The following is a 19,283-nucleotide window of genomic DNA, read 5'->3' on the forward strand; positions in this document are numbered from 1 at the left end:
CTCTGTTTAAAAATTTCCAAAGTTGCAGATATATCTGCCAGCTGTGGATCGCGTTTTGGATCGCGACCCGGGCGTTTCCTAGAGGCGAGTGTATTGTCAACCGGCCCCTTGTTCTAGGCCCCCAAAGATGTCCTTTTGTCTGTGTTTGCACAAATGCATGACGTGCATCTGGCATAAAAATAGAACCCTCCTGGTTATAATTATTCTTCTGCTCCCCTGCGGTGCTCAGCGGCTTGAAGCCAATAATAATTTTTAAAAAACGACCCAGCAGATGGCAGTCAAACACAGGCGTATTTCACTCTTCACCATTTTACTATAAAGCACAACAAAAGCCAAACCAAAATATATTATTTTTTCCAACAAAAGGTGGTTGTTAATACTAACCGATGGGGGAAAGGATTCAAGTGGTAGAAGGGGTGGGGAGGGGGTAGTGTGTGTCTGCAGGCACCTGGTGTAATAACCGAAGGAAGGAAACCGGCCCACGAGGCAAATATCCTTTTGTCTGTTCTTATTTATTGTTCAGCGTTCACAGCTGATTCGGGTGGGTCAAGCCCCAGCAGTATCTGTCTGGCGTTATTTAGGGACAAGCCACTGAAGAGAAACTTGGGTATAATTATCCAGATACCATTTTGGCTCGACCCACCCTAAAGAGCTGTAAACATTGAATGGTAAATAAGAACAGACAAGAGGTTATTTGCCTTGTGAGAGTCTTGATCATGACTAGAACGGCGTTTGGGTCGGTTTCCTTTCTTCGGTTTTGACTCTTCATCCCGGCTCAACTTTGGCACATGGTGTAAAGCGAGATTCAGCTCCCGGTTGCTCAGGAAGTCGCCGTCTCTCGCGGTTTGATGGAGAGACTGGCGAAGCTTGACCTTCCCAAATCCTGCAATCCAAAATGCATTTGGCGAAGCTAGGAAATGGGCGTTTTTTGGAGTCTGTGCAATTGACAGCCTGCTTTGGAAATTAGCAGAAATGTGGCACATTTGATGTTTGAAGAAATCCATTGGTGTGGGGGTTCTCCCCCCTTTCCTGGTTGTGTGACTTCCACTTACTTCCTTGGTACATGGTGGCAGCAGAGGATCCATCCAGCATCTCCTGTGAGAACATCACCTACCGACTGCTTCTTAAAAGTGAAACCCCACACTTCCCCCTGCCACCCCCAGGGCTGATGGCCTGGAGTTATGTTTCCCAACCTGTGGGTCTTGGACCTCTGCAAATGGCTTGGCCGGCCTTTTCCATGGCTTTCTTCTGCATCTTGTAAACTAAGATCCAACCTTGGGCGCGAGGCTTCATGCAGATCTCGTGGGAAACCAAACCCCAGTTAGTTGCAATGCCAAAATGCCACCCGAGGCCTGTTGGACGGCATTGCTGAGATTTAAGGTTAGGATTTGCGGCCAGTTTGGGCATCGCAGTTGGTATCAGTAGCGGCTGGTTAGGTTGTCCAGATTCAGAGGTTCGTTGGACGGCTCCCTTCCTTGGGAGCACCTAGCCCAGCCTCCCTCAATCTTTTTACCCTCCAGAAACCCCTGAAACACTCTCCAGGTTTCGAGCAACCCCCAAAGTGATGCCCGCAGGCCACCACTTCCTGCCATGCCCCCGGATGTGACATCACTCCGACAGCACAGAAATCTTTTCAGATGATTGTGAACGGAACCATACCTGCACTCAGGGCAGGTTACCAGATTGCTCTTCTTTGAACTCCCACCCAGTCAGTGAAACCCTTATGGGGCCATCACGAAACCCTGGTTGAGAAATTCGGCACTAGCCACAGAGACAGCTGACCGTGGCGGGTCCTTTTTCTTGCAGGCAAGGAGCAGGCAAGTGGGGGGCTTCCCTCCGAGCTAAGATTCGTGCCTTAGGTTTGAGAGGTCATAAAAACACCCATTGGAACAATTGGCAGTTTATCGAGACTCCTGAATGCAGTCCAAGCTCCATATTATTTTAAAAAATGATGATTCAATGCTTTAAAAAAAGGAAGGGGGGCTACGCTGTTTTAAAAGAACTCTCTACATTCTGCTCTGTGCAAAGGAGACCTGGAACCCCGTTTGATTTCTTTCTGCACAACGACAGTAATTCCCTCCTACTCCTGTCCCCTAACAGGATGTTCGCAGTACGCTGTCCTTGCTGACCCCCCCCCTCCCCAAACTGTGCCAGATTCAGAGCCAAGGGGGCAAGTTAGACAGAGGACAGCTGTTCCACAAGTCCGTGGCCCGCCTTGGAGGGTGAGGGTGAGGGGAAGCAGCTTCGCTTCCAGATGTCAAACAGTCTCTCCTTGGGGGCATCTCGGGACACAGTGAGCTTGGCCCAGGGCCGCTGGATCCGTCCTTTGCGCCGCTGTTCTTCTTGCGCTTCGGCAGCCGGTCCAGCGGGAGATCCCAGTCTTATTTGAGAATTAAGTGGTAACCTTCTGAGTTCTGTGCTGCGGTGAGACACAGGGAGAAGACCGTCACTAGTGAAGGGGCTGTGAGTGGAGCAGCCCTGCTCGTGTGTTTCGGGAGCTCTCAGTTGGGGATTTAATTCTACGCTCGAACCGAGCCAAAAGGACAAGCAGCAAGAGGGGATTTAATTCAGAGCATGCAGGCCACCTGCGAGTGAGGGCTGCAGGTGTGCTTCCCCAACGAGGTAAGCAGTCACTGCCAGGAGCTGTTTCCCTTGGAACTCGCCCCACCCCTTTCGCGTCTGTTTGTTGTAATGTCTTCCCCACTTCTCATTTTATGGACTGACAAACTTCAGAGGGGCCCACACATTAGACGAAGGAGGACAGCTGATTTCATACCCGCTTTGCTCTACCTGTAGTTTCCAAGCGGCTTCCAGTCGCCTTCCCTCCCTCTCCTGTGAGGGAGGGGGGCTGAGAGAGCTCTGACAGGACTGCTCTGGGAGAATAGAAGTATCAGGACTGTGACGAGCCCAAGGTCACCGAGCTGGCTGCATGTGGAGGAGCGGGGAGCCAAACCCGGCTCGCCTGATTAGAAGCCTCTACTCCTAACCGATACACCACGCTGGCTCTGTGCCTCTTGTTTGAACCCTACTTATTTTCATGGGGAGCTAATGCTTACCTTTTGTTACAGCTGCCATAAAGCATGACTCATCTGGGAGATTTCGGACCATCTGTGAGAATTGAACAAGAGAGTAAACGCAAGGTTAGACAGATTTCAGCGCCAGCCAAAGCGTTTGGCCTGGGACTGCCGAATTCTGAGAGACCTTGGTGGCAGATGCCGATGCTGCCTCAAAGAGATTTTATTCGGGTAATAAAACCCGCTGGTATTGTGAGCAGAACAGGTGTCACAGCCAGTATGATGCACATGTTTGTTTAAACAAACTGCCTTAGATTTTGTGGATAGATTCAGGTGGGTAACCACGCCGGCCTGAAGCTGCCAAGACAATTAGAACTGTCACCGTACGGCTGTATCTCCAATATATACCATTCTCAACTTGGCCCCATCTGCGGATACTTAAATCCAGAGATTGGGACCACGCAGAGAAAAGGGGAGATCTTTCTCCTCCCAGTTTTGCAGAAGAAGCTTGAAAAGGTCTTTTTTAATGGAGGGGGAATTTAAGTGTGGGCACAAATGGCAGGTGAATGGGAAATTATACCAGCTCCACCACCACCATCCTAGCTGCATAAATAATAGTTGTGTAGGTGGGGACAGAAATGGTATGAGCCCTCACCCTCTCCGCTCTGCTGCATGAACAGCAATGCTAGTGGGAGAGAAGAAGGCGATGACCCCTGTTTTTACCCCTACCATCAAATCCACGGAGGGGCAGCAGCGGTGTGGGAGATGCACCTCTGTCCCCACCACTGCAAGAGTCCTGGGGGCAGGTGAGTAGGGAAGGCCAGGCGGAGAGGGCTCCCCCAACGTGGTACAAAGATGGAGGACGGCAGCCAGGAACTGTGGAAGAGGAACTTTGGAATTCTAGGCAGTCAGATCCTGCCTGGCCTTGGGGCTCTTGTTCAGCATAAATCCAGGCTGTTAATGGTGTTGACAAAAGGAAAGCAAAGGAATCGAGACAGCCTCCATCTCCTTCTGGGTTGCCAGCTCCTCATCAAGGAGGAGACGCGAAGAAGTCAAGCTTCAAGGTGATGGGGCATGTGAGGTTGCTGACAGGTGGGGCAGTGCTGCTTCCCCCCCCCTCCCCAATCCACTTTACCAGCAGCCACCTTGATAGATCTCATACCACCTGCGACTCTGGCTGCAGACCCTTTGAAAGAGGAGAGCTTCCCTGACCTCCGGTTGGGGTTCTTCCATACCTGGTCACTGATGAGGATGTGAATTCCTGCTGGTCCCTGTCTGGAAACCTGCTGGATTTGATTGGCTGAGAGGCTGAGGAGGTCGGCCAGCTTATTGGTCAGCTCCATGGCAGTGAGTTCTTCCAAGTACAGCTCCTGGTAAGTGGCTTTGGGGGCAGGGGAAAGGAAGGGGGGGAAATGCCCTTTGAAAAGTATGCGTCTTTTTAAAAAGCCCAGCCCAATGAATCCTCATGAGTTCCTTGCAGCAGCTAGCAGGGGCTCATGGGTTTTGTAGTCCATGGGCATCTGGAGAGCCACAGTCTCTCCCTAACCACCCCCAGCTCTAGGAGATCTCCTATGATTTACAACTCCAGATGACAGAAATCAGCTCACCTGCCTGCCCTCTGGCCTTATATCCCATGGAACTTTCTCCTCTCCTTAAGCCCCGCCTCCAAAATCTCCAGGTGTTCTCTAACCTAGAGTTGGCAACCCCAGCCCAGAGGCCTCTAGCAGTCTCTCCCTGTCAAGCCCCGCTGCCCAAAGGGCATGACCAGCCTCCCCTGCAGACCGTTGGCAAGCGGGTATCCCACCAGGGATGAGGGAGGACTTACCCGGCACAGTGGTCTGGGGGCTGTCGTCTCCACCCCCTTCCGCCTCCCTGGAGATGTAGAGGATGAGCCGGGGACGCACGCTCCTAGGGGACAGAGGGGGAACTGAGTGGGGGTCTGCCAGAGAACAGAAGCACCACGGGAAAACACGAAAACAATATAGCCAAGCAAAAGAAACAACGAATCATGTGGCCCTCTGGATCTTAGGTGCGCAATCAAGAAAGGGTGAAAATAAAGTCCCTTTGAAGTCTCTTTGAACCATGATGAGAGGTGATGCTGACAGCTGAGTTGAACAAGGTCCCGGGATATCCTTGTTTCAGTTGTATTTCAGCAGCAGCAAATGCCTATTCAGCATAGAAAACAGCTCTAAGTAGGAACCAAAGGCTGTACAGGCTGCTGATGAAATACGACTGAAACAAGGATATCCCGGGACTTGGTTCAGCTCAGCTGTCGGCGTCACCTCTCATCATGGTTCAAAGAGACTTTGACTTTTGTTCACATCATGCGTCGTCTGCATAATGGCGGAGGAAACCGACTGAGTCTGCACCAGCTCTTGATGGGGACCTTCCTTAAACCAGGCACGAGGACTGGAGAAGCCAGGAGACTTCTGCATTCGGTTTTGGGCACCGCCCTTGAAGAAGGACGGAGACAAACCGGAGCGCATGGAAAGAAAGCCTGCTTAAGGGGTCCTTTTCACGGCTGATCCAGGGTGACATTTTGCCGTGTGACCCCGCTGGAAAGTGGGAAGGGGTGCTGGCTTGGCACAGTAAATGCTTCTTCCCGGGAATGTCATCTCCGCTCCTGGTTCCATACCTGGCTTTGATTGCGTTGGACAGTCGAATCCCGTCTGCTGTTCCGCAGATCTGTATGAGGTCGCTGCGGGAGAGCTTTAACAAGTCTGTGCCTGCAGGAGGAAAGAGCAGTTGGAAGGGCAAAATCGTCCTTGTTTAGAATTCATGCTGATGTTGTGAAATTCATGACTGGAGCTGCAGGGGTGGGAGCGGGGGGGGGGAGAGGCGTGTATTTTGACGCAAGAAGTCTAATCTGTACAACAGTGATAGATTTGGAGAGAAACAGGGCTAATAGCTTAAAGAACAATTTAATTGCCTATTAAGTCCAGTTCAAAGAGATGCAGTAATAGACTAGCTCTCGGGAGACCCAGGTTCGAATCCCCCCCTCCGCCTGGGAAGCCTTGGCCCACTCGTCGTCTCTCGGATTGGTTGCAAGGATTAAATGGAGAGGCCGTGCTGGGTCCTCACCGAATCATTGGTGAGAAAAGCAAGGTAGGAATGAATTAAATAACGAATAGAAAAATGAATGAAGCGAAGTAAATACATGAATGACAAGGAGCCCTTCCGTGCAGGAGGAGAGTCCTCACCGGTGTAGCTGGCGAAAACCCGGAAGTAACTGGAAAACCTGTTCTTGTGCAGCCACTGCTGAGTTTCCAAGATGGAGGCATTTGGGCTCAGCGCCTGAAAGGAAGATGCAAAAGGGGTTGCCTAAGCAGGCCCTGACGCCTGTGGATGGACCACGCTTACTCACACACAGAGACACTGGTCTATGAAACAGCTCTGGATTTCAACAGACCTGCTCTTTGGCTAGGGTTGCCAACCTCCTCCTCGTGGGGCCTGGAGTGGACCTATACATTGTGGATACTCTATGGCAGGGCTGGGCAAACTGTGGCCCTCCAGATGTCCATGGACTACAATTCCCATGAGCCCCTGCCAGCTGGGGCTCATGGGAATTGTAGTCCATGGACATCTGGAGGGCCACAGTTTGCCCAGCCCTGCTCTATGCTGAGGATTCCCAATGAGAGGTCCACGGACTCCTGGGGCTTTGCCTTTCCCTTCCTGCCTTTCCCTTCCTTTCTTAATGGATGACCACAAGCTAGGAACCCCTTGGCTGGGGCTGCAAAAGCCCTCGCCAGATGTTGTATTTAGGTGTGCAGCTGTGTTGGTCTGAAGTAGCAGAACAAAATTTGAGTCCAACAGCACCTTCTGGTGATGCCTATTTTATTGCCTGAGGAAGTGTGCCTGCACACAACAGTTCACCCCTAGAAAATAAAGATTTGTTGGTCTTAAAGGTGCTGTCGGACTCACGTTTTGCACTGCCAGATGTTGTTTATCTTTCAGCAATTCAGGCCACATGTGCAAACGGATGTGTGCCAAAACCGCCTTTTGCCACAAGAGGGCACTCTTGCGCTGTGTTTGTTGGCAAACTTTCTGGAGGGATGGTCAAGGGGAATCTCTCTTTGCATTTCCCACCCCTGGAAAGATGGGTTGGATCCCCCCTTGCTTTTCCAATGGGTGGGACCCCCTCCTTGTTTTTCCCACCCCTGGAAAAACAGGTTGGATCCAGCCCAACCTCTGTTTTAGCGTTGTTTCCCCGACACGCTAACTAATGGGCCGGGCAGGGTCTTATTCAGATCTCAGCGCTCTTGAGGCACCTGTCAGTCAAGCCGAGAGGGGCAGGGGGTCCTACCTCCGCCGTGCTTTCTGACGAGCTGTCCGAGGCGTAGCCGGGCGAGGAACAGATTCTGCCAAGGAGAACAGGTGACATGGCTTATGCTGAGCGACCTTCTGAGGGGCCACTGAAGGAAGGAAGGAAAGCAGGCCTGCGGTGGGCGTCTTACCTTTCAGGAGCCTGCAGCTTGAAGGGGTGTGGAGAGAGAAGGCCGGGGGTGGCCGGAGGACTGTGGAGGTTGCCGGAGGCTTCCGGCCATGGGGGGCACTAAGGGGAGGCCGAGGGGAAGAAAGGAGAGAAGCGTTAGAATTTGCAAGCTGCATCTCACAGGCCCCGGGGAGGGAAGCCAGCCTCCAGGTGGGACCTGGGCATCCCCTGGCATTTCATCTCACCCCCAGGCTACAGAGATCTACGGATGTTTTGTAGGGCGCATGCTAGGGAACTGAATGCCCCTGAGGTCTCTGTCTTCCCAGGTGCCAAATATCCAGGTGTTTCCTAATCTGCATCTGGCAAGCATACCTGCCGCCAGAGACCAGGGGGACCCGGCAGCCCCGAGACCAGGAGCCGCGGGGTGCTCACCTCTGTCAGCACCGTGCTCTCGTAGGATGGCTGATACTTCTCCCGCTCCTGGAGGGACTGTTTCTCAATCTTCTCCCGGTCCGTCTTCTGTTTCCGGTCTGCTCCTTTGGGCTGAAACATGCAGGTGGCCGGAGGAGGGAATCAGATGTGGTGCTGCTTAAATGCCTCCCTGTTCTGGAGCTTTGTGATGGATATATTGCGGGGGGGGGGTAGTCTGGGGTGGGTAGGGGTGAACACCCCCCCCCCATAGCCTTTCCAGATAACCAGTGGCGCCCCCAGGGGACTGTGAGCCCCGGAAGCCAAGGAGTCAGGTTGAACAGAACGGGGGATCCCCTGAGATTACAACTGATCTGTTGGCAACAGAGATTAGCCCCCCTGGAAAAACTGGCTGCTCCCCACCCCCAAAAAAATCTCCAGGTATTTCCTAAATCCGAGCTAACCACTCCGGCAGCGGGAGAAATTATACAGGGAAGAAACTGTCCCGTGGAGGTGTGAATTCAGTGAGTCAGCTCAGCTTTTTAAAAGGAAAAAAATGTCATTCAGAAGCTCCTTTTACATTGTTTGTCCTTCCAGAGATGGCCCCTTCTAATCCCTCTGAGCTTTGGAAGTTCTGTCCAGTTGCTCCAAACTTTCTGGCCTGACTTACACAGAAGTAAGTCGCTGTGGCTTTAGTTTGTTCCTGTGCCCGCCCCCAAGGAAACTGGATGTACGAGGAATGAACCGCACCCGGGTTCTCGTGCAACGTATCTGGAACCCCCAGGGGCCGGGTTCGATTCCCGGCTGCCACCTGGCAAAGCCCCTGTACCTTAAAGACTTTCACCAGGCAGCTGGCTGAATGTAAGTGTTCCACGTGTTCGTCCTTCTCGTTGGGCCGGAAAGTGTCCACCTGGATGCGGAAGGGAACCCCTTTCTCCCCGCCGCCCTTCCGCAGGGTGAACTCAGTGCTGATGCAGTGGACCTAAGGCACGAAAAAGAGGGGCGGAGCTGAGCCCACGTGGGGTCTCTTGGCATTGCAGTCACTCTGGGAGTGGGCCCTGCGGAGCTCCGCCCCCTCCCCAAGCCCCGCCCAAAGTCTCCACTCTTGACTTCACTGCCAAAGTCTCCAGGTTAGCCACGCCCAGGGTTCTCTCCACCTTGTACGCTCACCTGGACAAAGACAGATGTCCTCTTGGTCGGGTCCCACAAGAATTCTACGGTGTTGAGCAGCGTAGGGTGGATGTGGGGCTCGAGGATGCCTACGGACATCGGGATATCTGCAGAAGGCCATAAGATGGAAAAGGTTAGGAATTTGGGACCATCTTCTCCCAAATGAATTTGGGGGAATCAGGAATCTGGGACCACCTTCCTCCAAACGAGGGAGTGTTTCTATAGCGTCAGTTTGAGGTTAAGGGGATGTGTAGAACTGGGCACCGCTGTCTTTTCCTACGGCCCTCCGAAAGCTGCACCGGTTGCAGGTTGAATTCTGGGTCAAGTTTAAGGTGTTTGATGCTTTGGCCCTGTAGCCAGGCTCCTGTCCTTACTACGCCTTGGCCAGTTATCTATGCATGCATCTCGCTGGCATTCTTGTAGCCTTTTGATCTGTAGCCTCGTGGCCTCTGTTTTGATCTTTTGTTATTGTCCGGGGGTAGGTGTGAATGTAGCTAGCCTAGGGCCTCATGGGCCCAGCCTCCCCGCTGTGCCAGGGAGTTTTCTATCTCACTTGGAGGAAAGCGTTACGCTCTTAAGCCAATATTATGGCTGCGAGGAGAAACTTAACATAAAAGTCCTGGTCGATTTGGACAGACAAGCCTGAGGGCCCAGCAATTGTGAGTTGGCCCTTAAAGCAAAGGGAACAGTCCCTTACCAATGTCCAGGATGCGGTCCCCCGGCCGGTTCCACCTCCACCCTTCCAGCTGTTGGTGCTCCGTGTACTGCAGTCTCCGATCGTGGAATACCACCCTGGCCACGCTCTGAGAGGGAAGGGGAGGAGAAGAGGAAAGGAGCAATCCTCCCACACAGGTAAAGCACAATTCCATTCAGAAGAAGAAGAAGAAGAGTTGGTTCTTATATGCAGCTTTTCTCTACCCGAAGGAGCCTCAAATTGACTTAACATTTGCCTTCCCTTTCCTCTCCCCACAACAGACACCCTGTGAGGGAGGGGAGGCTGAGAGAGCTCTGAAAGAACAGCACTATCAGGACTGCAACCGGCCCAAGGGCACCCAACTGGCTGCATGTGGAGGAGTGGGGAATCAAACCTGGCTCACCAGTTTCCAAATGGTAAACACAGAAAAAATTTACCAAGTGGTAAATACGGGGGGGGGGGGGGCAGTCTAATGGTGACTCCGAAACTATAGCAGATAATGCTTCTAAAAGGGCACAATAGTCATTTATAAAGTATCATCAAGACAGTCATAATAGCCAAACAGTACTGTAATTTTGTGTGCAATACTACAAAAAATAATATCTTCCATGGACCTAAATAATTGAGGTGAAACAATGTGATAATAACAGATCTTGAGAATTTGCAATTTATAATTCTGAAATAGTAATGTACATAGATACTGTCCTTACCTAACAGACGTAATATTATCAAGGGAATAAATAACAAATCGCCTTAGAAGAAATCTCCAAACAGTGAACTAATTCTATCATGAAAAATAATGAAAGGTAATTTGATTACAAAGATGCATTCACTATAAGGACTGTATAAAAGGGGAAACAGCAGGACTTATTCCTGCATCACGGGTCCTCTTTGACCCAGGGAAGGATCCCGTCGGATACACGAATTTACTGTATTGTTTGGGTGCTATGATTGTCTTTATGATAGTTTATAAACGACTATTTTGCCATTTTGGAAGCATTGTCTACTATAGTTTCAGAGGCATGATTATATACCCCCCCTTTTTTCTGATCTCTTCCATTTCCTGTGTACCCCAATTTTTGCTTTTGTGACCCGGATCAGCTCCCCTGGAGCCAAGGGCTGTTTGGAGGGCAAATTCGAGGCCGTTATAAACCCATGGAGTCCTTCCCCAAGCCCTCTAGTCCCCCCCCCCAAATCTCCAGGAATTTCTGAACCTGGCATTGGGGACTGTCATTTCCAATTCAGTTAGCGAAACTGAATACTAAATAACTACCTCCAAGAGCACCCCTATAAATTCGGAAAGCCGACAATCTTTGGCTTTTAAAAAACCAGGAACGGAAATATCTGTGCTGCGAATCAGGAACAGGAGGGGCAGCCAGAGAATCCTTGTCAACGCCCTATTTGCCCTTAGGGCTGTTAAACTTTCCAGTGGCCAGGCGTCCCAAAGTTTGATCAGGCACGGTGGAACAAGGGATCGTGGGTACCTCTGATTTGTTTTAGAGGACGCCGGACGCTTCCGTCCTCATCCCTCACCTTTAGCATCTTGCGGCCTTCGGCGAATTCTCCCATCTTGGGGTTACAGAGCATCCGAATCTCGTACGACTGCCCTGGGAAAGAGAGGATGCTCAGGAATGCCAGGTAACTCTTCCTGCAGCTGCTTCTTCATCACCAATCTCACACGCCCCAATTAATGCACTTCCCATCCACTTGCTGAAGTGGGTTGAAATGGCGTTAATTAGCACGCGTGAAAGTCAGGAGTACGCCAGAGTGTAGTCCAGGGGCAGCCAAACCGTGGCTCTCCAGAGGTCCATGGACTACAATTCCCATGAGCCCCTGCCAGCATGCTGGCAGGGGCTCATGGGAATTGTAGTCCATGGACCTCTGGAGAGCCACGGTTTGCCCCCCCCCCCGGCATAGGCTATAATAACAGATTCTCTTTAGGATCCTACCTCTTCAACTGGGCTAGAAGCTGCCTAGGGAGAAATCCTCAAAGCACAGCCCTTCCCTTCAGCTGGGCCGCTGCGTCAGCAAAGCGATCCGGTCCAGAGTGACTCGAATCTGTGCCCATTGAAACAAGCAGGCTCAGACCGGAGTAAGTCTGGGTAGGACTGCACAGTTGCTGTAGCCGGAAAGCCCTCTTGGCCCCATGCAGGGAACGGTAGAGCCCTTGCGTGAGCACAGAGAGAGGTGACGAAGGAAAATTCCTTGCAAATCGTGGGCCAAAAGGCCAAGAGCAACCGGTGGCGGAGAAGTGGCACCGCGCAGCCGGGTGTGACTCCCAGTTCGGATCCGCCTGGCCGAGTGACCCGCTCCTGGCCGGCCGGCGGTGACCGGTGACGAATGGGCCTTGCGAGACCTATTGTGTCAACAAGCAGCTTCAAAGAGACAATGGCATCTTTTGCGTGCTTCACATGGCTGCTTTGGACTCCCTGCCCGGTGGCCTGAAAGGGCGGCCACGAAATTTTAAAAAGACAGAAATTGAACACGGACAGAACGTTTCATTTATCACCTCCGGAGCTGGGATGACTGGAGCCTGGGAAAGGGAGACGCGGCCGATGTGGCGATCCAAAGAGCGTCTTGTGGGAAGAACACGGCCGTCTCCTGAATTACTCCTTTGGTCTTCCCAGCGGACTGGCCACTTAACAAGCCAGGAAAAGCAGACCAGCTGTGGGATGGGAGGGCAAGGTTGCCGGCTCCAGTATGGGAAGGACAGGGACCTCAATGGGGTGCAGTGCCTCCGTCCACCCCCCAAAGTATCTCTGCCCTCCAGGGAGACTGTCCTCCATAGACTGGAGAGGAGCTGTGATCCTGGGGAGGCCCCCATTCGCCACACTGCAAGTCTTGAATCAGCTCAGCAAGGCGAACAAAACTGCATTACCTGCTTGACTCTTTCTGGCTACTGTGCAATTCATCACGTGCGTTTCTAGTTCGGCATAGACTAGGCAGGAGATTCATGGAGGGGGGGAGTATCTGTCATCTCACTAAAAGCTCACGTTAAAGAAAAACCTGGCAGCCCCTAGATGAGCCTGCTTTTGTTTGCCTCTGGGTCTCACTTTGACCGTTGTTGTCCCTGTCCTTACATATATCTGTCAACCCAGGAGACATTTCATGCAGCTGGTGAAGTAGACTCTCGTTCACAAAAACTTCTGCCACAGTCAATCTGCTAGGCTTTCGGGCACCGCAAGACTCTTTTTGTAAGCTTTGACACGCAAGCAGGCTCTCTCTCCCTCCCCCTTTTGGGATTTATTACTCACAAATTACTCCCAAGTAAATGTGTGTGCAGAAGGGCGCCCTTAGATCAATACCTCTCCCCCCTGCCTTTTCTGTTTTACCAACTGGTTGTAGCATTTTCCTCTCGCCGTGGCCTGTGTTGATTTTTGCCTGTTATGAAGCTGTTCAAATCTCGGTGCTTTTGGATCTTTGGGCTGCAAAACTTCACGTGATAGTGACAAGACGGTTGCCAAAGAGGGGAAATGAATTTTAAAATTAACCCATTTTATATGGGAAAACGGCGGAGGGGGGAATCAGCCAGCTTCTATCATAATAAACTAGAATAAGAAAAAAACTCAGCTTAATAGAAAGGACCAGCCATTTACTTGCATTTCTCTGAAATTAAAACAGTGATGGATAATCGATGCATGCAAATTCTGTTTTAATTCAGCATTTAATTCAGCTAAATGCTGAATTAAATAAATTCTGATTCTGAAACAGTGGTGGTATTGCCAAATTAGATGCATCACAACTATTTATAGAGCCAAAATGAATTTGCCCCTAAAAGTTATTTTTAATTTCCTCCATGCTTTTCCATGGTGAGTATTACTTACTATGTATCTTTATTATCATGATAGGAATTTGTGGCACTTACATTTCATTGTTTTCTCCTGGTGGAATTCCAGGCGGTAGAGAATTGAGTCCCCAGAATGTCCCCCGTGTGGGCCCAAACTGTACCCTGAGCTTCGCAAGAGGCTGGAGACAAGTTCTCCGGGTAAAAATCATAGAGTTGGAGGGGGCTACAGAGGCTGTCTAGTCCACCCCCTGCTCATTGCATAATCAGCCTGAAGCACTTCTGACTAGAGCTTGTACAAAATGTTTTTCCTAATATCCAGCCTGTAGCTTTCCACCCGTCATCTCAACCCATTCTCTTGAGCGGATATGGTGGGAAGCTGGCTGGGTCTGAATCAGCAGAACAAATACCTCCTGTTCTTTGCTGGCAGACTTAGACATCTGAATGTTTTCCAGCAGTGGCAGAAGTTGGTAGTAAGTCCCCAACAACACGCCAGGCCTTTCATGCCCATTCATCCCTTTAACTACTCTTGAGTAGGCGCGGGCGGGGGGGGGGGAGGGGGGAGGGAACAGGGGAAATGTCAGGCGCTGATGCCAAAATTTAAATGGCACATTTTGGGATGACATTTCGAAACTCGGAAATGTGAAAACACGCTGGATTTTGTGGCGTTTCCTTTATTCGTTATTAATTGATTAGCACATCTGCTTCCCTGTCCTTTTGCCTTGTATATTCTCCCCTGGGTGGGAAGGGCGCATTCTCCCCCTTTCCTTTGTCACAGACCCGTTCCAGGTTAGGTTTTATGAGATGGGAGGCTGGACTAGACGGGCCCTCACTGGTCTGACCCAGCAGGGCTCCTCTGATGTTCTTAACAGTAGCTTCCTGCAGATTCAAACCAAAGTGGAACAGGCTTCCTCAGGAGGTGGTGGGCTCTCCATCTTTGGAAATTTTTAAGCAGAGCCTGGAGAGCCATCTGACAGAGAGGCCGATTCTGTGATGGTTCAAGGGGATGGCCGATTACAGTGGATGAGCGATAGGGATGTGAATGTCCTGCATAGTGTGGGGGGTTGGACTAGATGACCCAGGAGGTCCCTTCCAACTCTATGATTCAAAGGAGCTAACCGTTCAGGGCAGGTTTGACATACATCAGATCTATTGACATTCTTAGCCATTAAAAAAAAAAACAAACAGACTCCTCTCTGAGTGTTATCCTGGAGCAGCCTACTTTCCCAAAGAAAGTCCTTACAATCTTCCCTCTGCTCAGGCACAGCGTGGCCAAAGGCATCTCTCTGGCTTGTGGTCCGGAGAACCATCCTTCTGCTGAACACTGGGGGGCAGCATCGAGGCAAGGCCCAACCCAGGGATTCCACCCGGCCGGGACCTTACCTTGATTGAGGTAGGTGAGGGTCTCTTCGTGCTGCTTGACTGCTGGGGAGGTGGCGGCGCACAGCACGTACTGGAAGGAAGGGCAGTGCTGCTCGGCCGACGTGGAGATGCTGTTGGGCTCCTCCTGCTTCAGGAACGGCAACGGCAGAGGCTCCCTGCAGGGACCAAGGCAGGGCTGTGACGGGGGCAGCTCATGGGGCGCGCATAGGGAAGATTCCCCCAAGCCGTTTTGACAAGTAACTGTGGAATCGTTCACGAGTTAAGAAGTCCCCACGTGGGGTGCATTCCTCTGCACGCTACCTGCACGTAGAAAGGTGTGTGCAAATATATCCCCAGGTGCGTTTGGCTGCATGGTGCGCAGGTACGTTGGACCCGGATGTGGCTTCCTTGCGCATGGGCAGGCTGCAAAACACGCACACTGGCTGCTGGTCCACAAGCAGGTTGCGTACCGGTGCACAAATGCAGGAAGATGCGCTTTGAATGTCAACTCGAGGCTGGCTTTGAACGTTCATCCCCTTTTAAAACTGTGAGTGGCCTCCAAAGAAGTTTACGAGCCCACCTGCTCCTGGCCTGCCCCCGCTAGTCAGCAGGGGCCAGATGCCAGCTTGGAAGTCAAATCGAAGGGCTGTGAGCCAGGGCTGTTTGCCCGTTTCTAAGAAATGGTTTTTCTGCTCTGGACCATCAGGATCCACAAAGACACACATTTATTGCCCATGAGAAGGCCCTCTTTATCGCATTGTCCTGCACCCTGGACAGCCTTGGTTTAGCAATGCCACAGGCCGCTGGGGCTTCTGTCCCTCTGTGCTTAAGTGGGACTGTCTTGCGGAAATGTCTCAGCCTGCGGCTGCAGGGATAAAGCCAGGCCCTGTTGGGTCCCCTGAAGGAAGGTGCAGCCGTCCCCTCCAGGGTCAAGGCTGCTGGAAGCAAAGGTCCAGGAGGGGACCCTGACCAACCCCCCCCCCTCCCCGGTGGCACTGGTGGCTCAGAGAGAGCTGGACCCCTTGCAGTACTTTGGCGTCTTTCTCCCTGTGCCACCCCAAAGGGTCACTCACTTGGTGCAGTGGGAAAGCCGGGTCCAACTAGATTTGAGCAAGCCTGATTTGCATTGCCCTGGGGCTTTGATTAGGATTCAGCCGCCGTCCCCCCTTGGGCTCTGGGCTCTGTGCTACGAATACAAAGCTGAGTTTGCAGGGCTCGAGGCAGGAGACCCTCGGACAGAAGAGGGCGTAGGGAGCAGAGGTGGGGGAAGGTGGGAAGAGGGCACCTGAGAGCGTTGCCATTGCCAGAAGAGGTCTGGGGGTGCTTCAAGAGGAAAGAGGTATTGTGCGGGGGGTTGGACTAGATGACCCTGGAGATCCCTTCCAACTCTGTGATGAAAACGGAGAGGTGGGGAAAAAAGAAACAGTTTTCCCAGGAGACAAGAAGGGGGGGGGACCTGGGGTGTCACAGCTGGCTGGGTGCTAAGGGTTCATTTTTTCCTCATCCCCAAAGTTCCTGCATTATGGAATTCATTGCCCCAAGACATGGCCCTTATCTCAGAGTTCCGTCACCAGGGCTTGATGGAGCCTTCATGTGCAGAAGCAGTCTACCTCTTAATACTACCCAGCGTCAACCACAAGGCAGATCCCTCACCTTCTGCTCCTCATCGGCCTGGCTGCTGATGGGGGGGGGGGAGCTAGGCTGGCCCTGATCCTGCCCAGGAGGTCTAAGTCATCTGAGCGCCCCTTCCTGACCCGTCTGTCTGAATCTTTCCCACGCCCCAGTCCCCACCGGCGGCAGGTACAAGAAGGCCTCTCACCTGATCAGGTTGCTGCTGGAGCATGGGTACATCTCCCCTGGGCTCGGCCAGTAATGGTCCGGTTGACTGTGCCAGAACAGCATGCTTGACGGATCCCGAAAAGAGGGGGTCAAACACCAAACCAAAAAAGAAAAGAAAACTTCCCCAGGATCAGCCTGGGCCCCACAGTCGCCTGCTGCTCTTCTGGACGACCGGGGCCATCCCTGTAGTCTTTAAGCACCTGCCGGCCAGGTGGAGGTGTGCCCAGAGAGGTGGCCTCTGATTGGCCGAGGGAGAGCCCTCTCCAATAACAGCCGGACTGCCTTGGGCAGCTTTTCCTCTCCTGCCCTCGGCCAGATATGTATAGAGCTGTTACCACCACCTGCTCTCTGCCCCTGCCAGGGACCCCCCGCCCCGCCAATGCATTTGTGTGTATGTTTTTTTGTTTTGTTTTGCTGAAGGCCACGAGGACAGTCCCGGAAGAGGAGCCGTCCCTGGCTGGTGGGCCGTTCAGAGATTAGACAGCAGAAGACCCCACTGAATTGGATGCAGGCCTCTTTGGATCGGGCGTCCCAAGGAAGTGGAGAGAACTTGATCTCTGCCTGGGGTTTGGGAGGCTCCCGGAAGCCCGTTTTGCTACTTTTCCGTCGATCCTGCCCAGCGTGAGCCGTGACTTGGTAGCCACCCGCTGCGTCTCCACGCCTTGCTTTTGTCCGTACCGATTTCCGTAGGCCACCCTGACCCTAAGGGACAGCGTGGATGCTTCAGACATAGAAATCTTTCAGAAGCAAGCTGGGAAACCAGACAAGATGCTGCCTTGGGGGATTCTGTGCTCCTGGCCGGGCCAAAAGGCAGGGAGACTTCCAGGGCGTTGTTCTTTGTGATGTTGTGGTAAATAAAAAAAAAGGTGTTTCTAAGAGACATGCCAGGAAGGGGGGGAGGGAGGACCTGTTTGCATCTGGAATGGAACGGGGAAATGGGGGCAGCCCCCTGGCTTTGGATCCTAAACAGCTTGGTTTTACTTCTAAATACAACCATCGCAGTTTTAAAAAGAAGGGATGCACAGGGAGAGATGGCCTCTTCTGCATAGCTTGACAGAACAGGAGTCAGCGAGGGTCAAATAGTATCTTTCCGGGTGGGATTTTCTGCCTTTAGAGACCCCCCGCTGCCTCTTCGTCCCGTTTGTTGGAAATTCAACACACACGTCATTCCTGGCATCCCGTCATGCTCACGGGAGACCGAGAGGGAAAAGCCAGGCAGGAGTGGATCCCCGCAGGGCCGGCGTATCCCTGAGGGCCGGTGTGGTACTGTGGTGACCAGATGAGGGTTTGAATCCCCATCGGGCCAGCTGGGGGTCACTCGGCCTGTCAGCCTAGCCTACCTCGCAAGATGGTTGTTGTGGGGAGAAAAGGAGGACTGGAGAACCACGCATGCCGATCTGCATTCCTAGAAGGAAGGGCAGCATTAGAAACAAGGCATAGACAGGCTTTCTTAACCAGGGTTTTGTAAAATTCATTTTTTATATATATTTTTATGTTAGACATTTATTGGGTGCTATGGCCATATATGGCCAATGATGGGCCTGAAGGGGGCAGACCTTTGACCTGACCTTCCTTTATGTTCTTATGTCTGGGGCAGGGATGTTCTGTATTCTTGGTTCTTGGGGGGCAACAGAGGGAGGGATCCTGGAGTTCTGGCCCTGCTGGTGGACCTCCTGGTGGCCCGTGGGTTTTGACCACTGTGTGACCCAGAGTGCTGGACTGGAGGGGCCATTGGTCTGACCCAACATGACTCCTCTTATGTTCTTCTAGATGGAAGACTCTGCCTGGGGCAGGGATGCTCTGGCTTCTTGGTGCTTGGGGGGCCACGGTGGGTGGGCATCTGGAGTTCCGGCCCCAGGGGTGGACCTCCTGATGGCCCCTGCCTGACCGGCTGGGCCCCTGGCCTGACCCAACCGGACTTCTCTTATGCTCTTGAGGGGTTAACTGTCCCAGCGGCGCTGCAATTAACTGCTCCAGCCCCGTGAAAACACACACAGCGCCTTGGAGAGAGTGCAGGAGGTCAAGGCAGAGAATGGCCTGACGCAGCAGGGGAGGATGGGTTCCTTTTGTGCTGTTTGGCAACGTCGGCGAAGAAACGTTTCCGTATTATGGGGAGAGTGCTATAAATGTATCATTCGATAAAGCCCTGCAGTCCATCATCCGGGAGGGACGGGGGAGGGCAGGACGGCAGACTTTGCTACCTGCTCACCTGTTCCCGGATGAATCCTGCTGGGGCGCCGGGGTTGGAAGCGTCACGTCCAGCATCACCAAAACAATCTCCCCTGGCAGGGGGGGGAGGGAGGTCCGGGTGTGGTCGGAACAGGCATTTCTGCCCCCACCAGGAGGGCCCACGCAAGCAACAATGGGTGGGCACGTAACTCAGCAGGGGAGGGCATTTGCACCCACAGAGACCCACAGGGATGCCAACCTCCAGGTGGGGCCTGGGGATCCTCCAGAATTACAGGTCATCTTCAAATTACAGAGATCCAGGCTAGGGAACGCCTGGAGATTTGGGAATGGGGCCTGGGGAGAAGCGGGGGGGGGGGAAGCTCAGCAGGGCATATTGTCACGGGGTCCACT

General features: G+C 52.5%; 1 protein-coding gene across 2 annotated transcripts; it reads right to left on the bottom strand.

Annotated features, from left to right (window-relative positions):
• Positions 1 to 270: 270 nt before the first annotated feature.
• Positions 271 to 16,882, bottom strand: LOC143826250 (transcription factor CP2-like). 2 transcript variants are annotated; one of them, XM_077314955.1, is made up of 15 exons: positions 16,684 to 16,882; positions 14,886 to 15,040; positions 11,252 to 11,325; positions 9,722 to 9,827; positions 9,025 to 9,131; positions 8,684 to 8,836; positions 7,879 to 7,989; positions 7,469 to 7,566; positions 7,318 to 7,372; positions 6,215 to 6,308; positions 5,650 to 5,740; positions 4,840 to 4,922; positions 4,250 to 4,395; positions 3,057 to 3,108; positions 271 to 2,419 (listed from the first exon to the last, which is right to left on the bottom strand). In XM_077314955.1, the coding sequence occupies exons 1-15, from the start codon at positions 16,764 to 16,766 to the stop codon at positions 2,382 to 2,384; spliced, it is 1,446 nt and encodes a 481-aa protein (XP_077171070.1). In that variant the 5' UTR covers positions 16,767 to 16,882; the 3' UTR covers positions 271 to 2,381. The 2 variants fall into 2 exon arrangements, with proteins under 2 accessions (XP_077171070.1, XP_077171071.1); XM_077314956.1 differs by lacking the exon at positions 16,684 to 16,882 and having other exon boundaries at positions 11,252 to 11,320.
• Between the last annotated feature and the right edge of the window lie 2,401 nt (positions 16,883 to 19,283).

Source organism: Paroedura picta, chromosome 16, assembly GCF_049243985.1.
Source record: "Paroedura picta isolate Pp20150507F chromosome 16, Ppicta_v3.0, whole genome shotgun sequence".
Lineage (NCBI taxonomy): Eukaryota > Metazoa > Chordata > Lepidosauria > Squamata > Gekkonidae > Paroedura > Paroedura picta.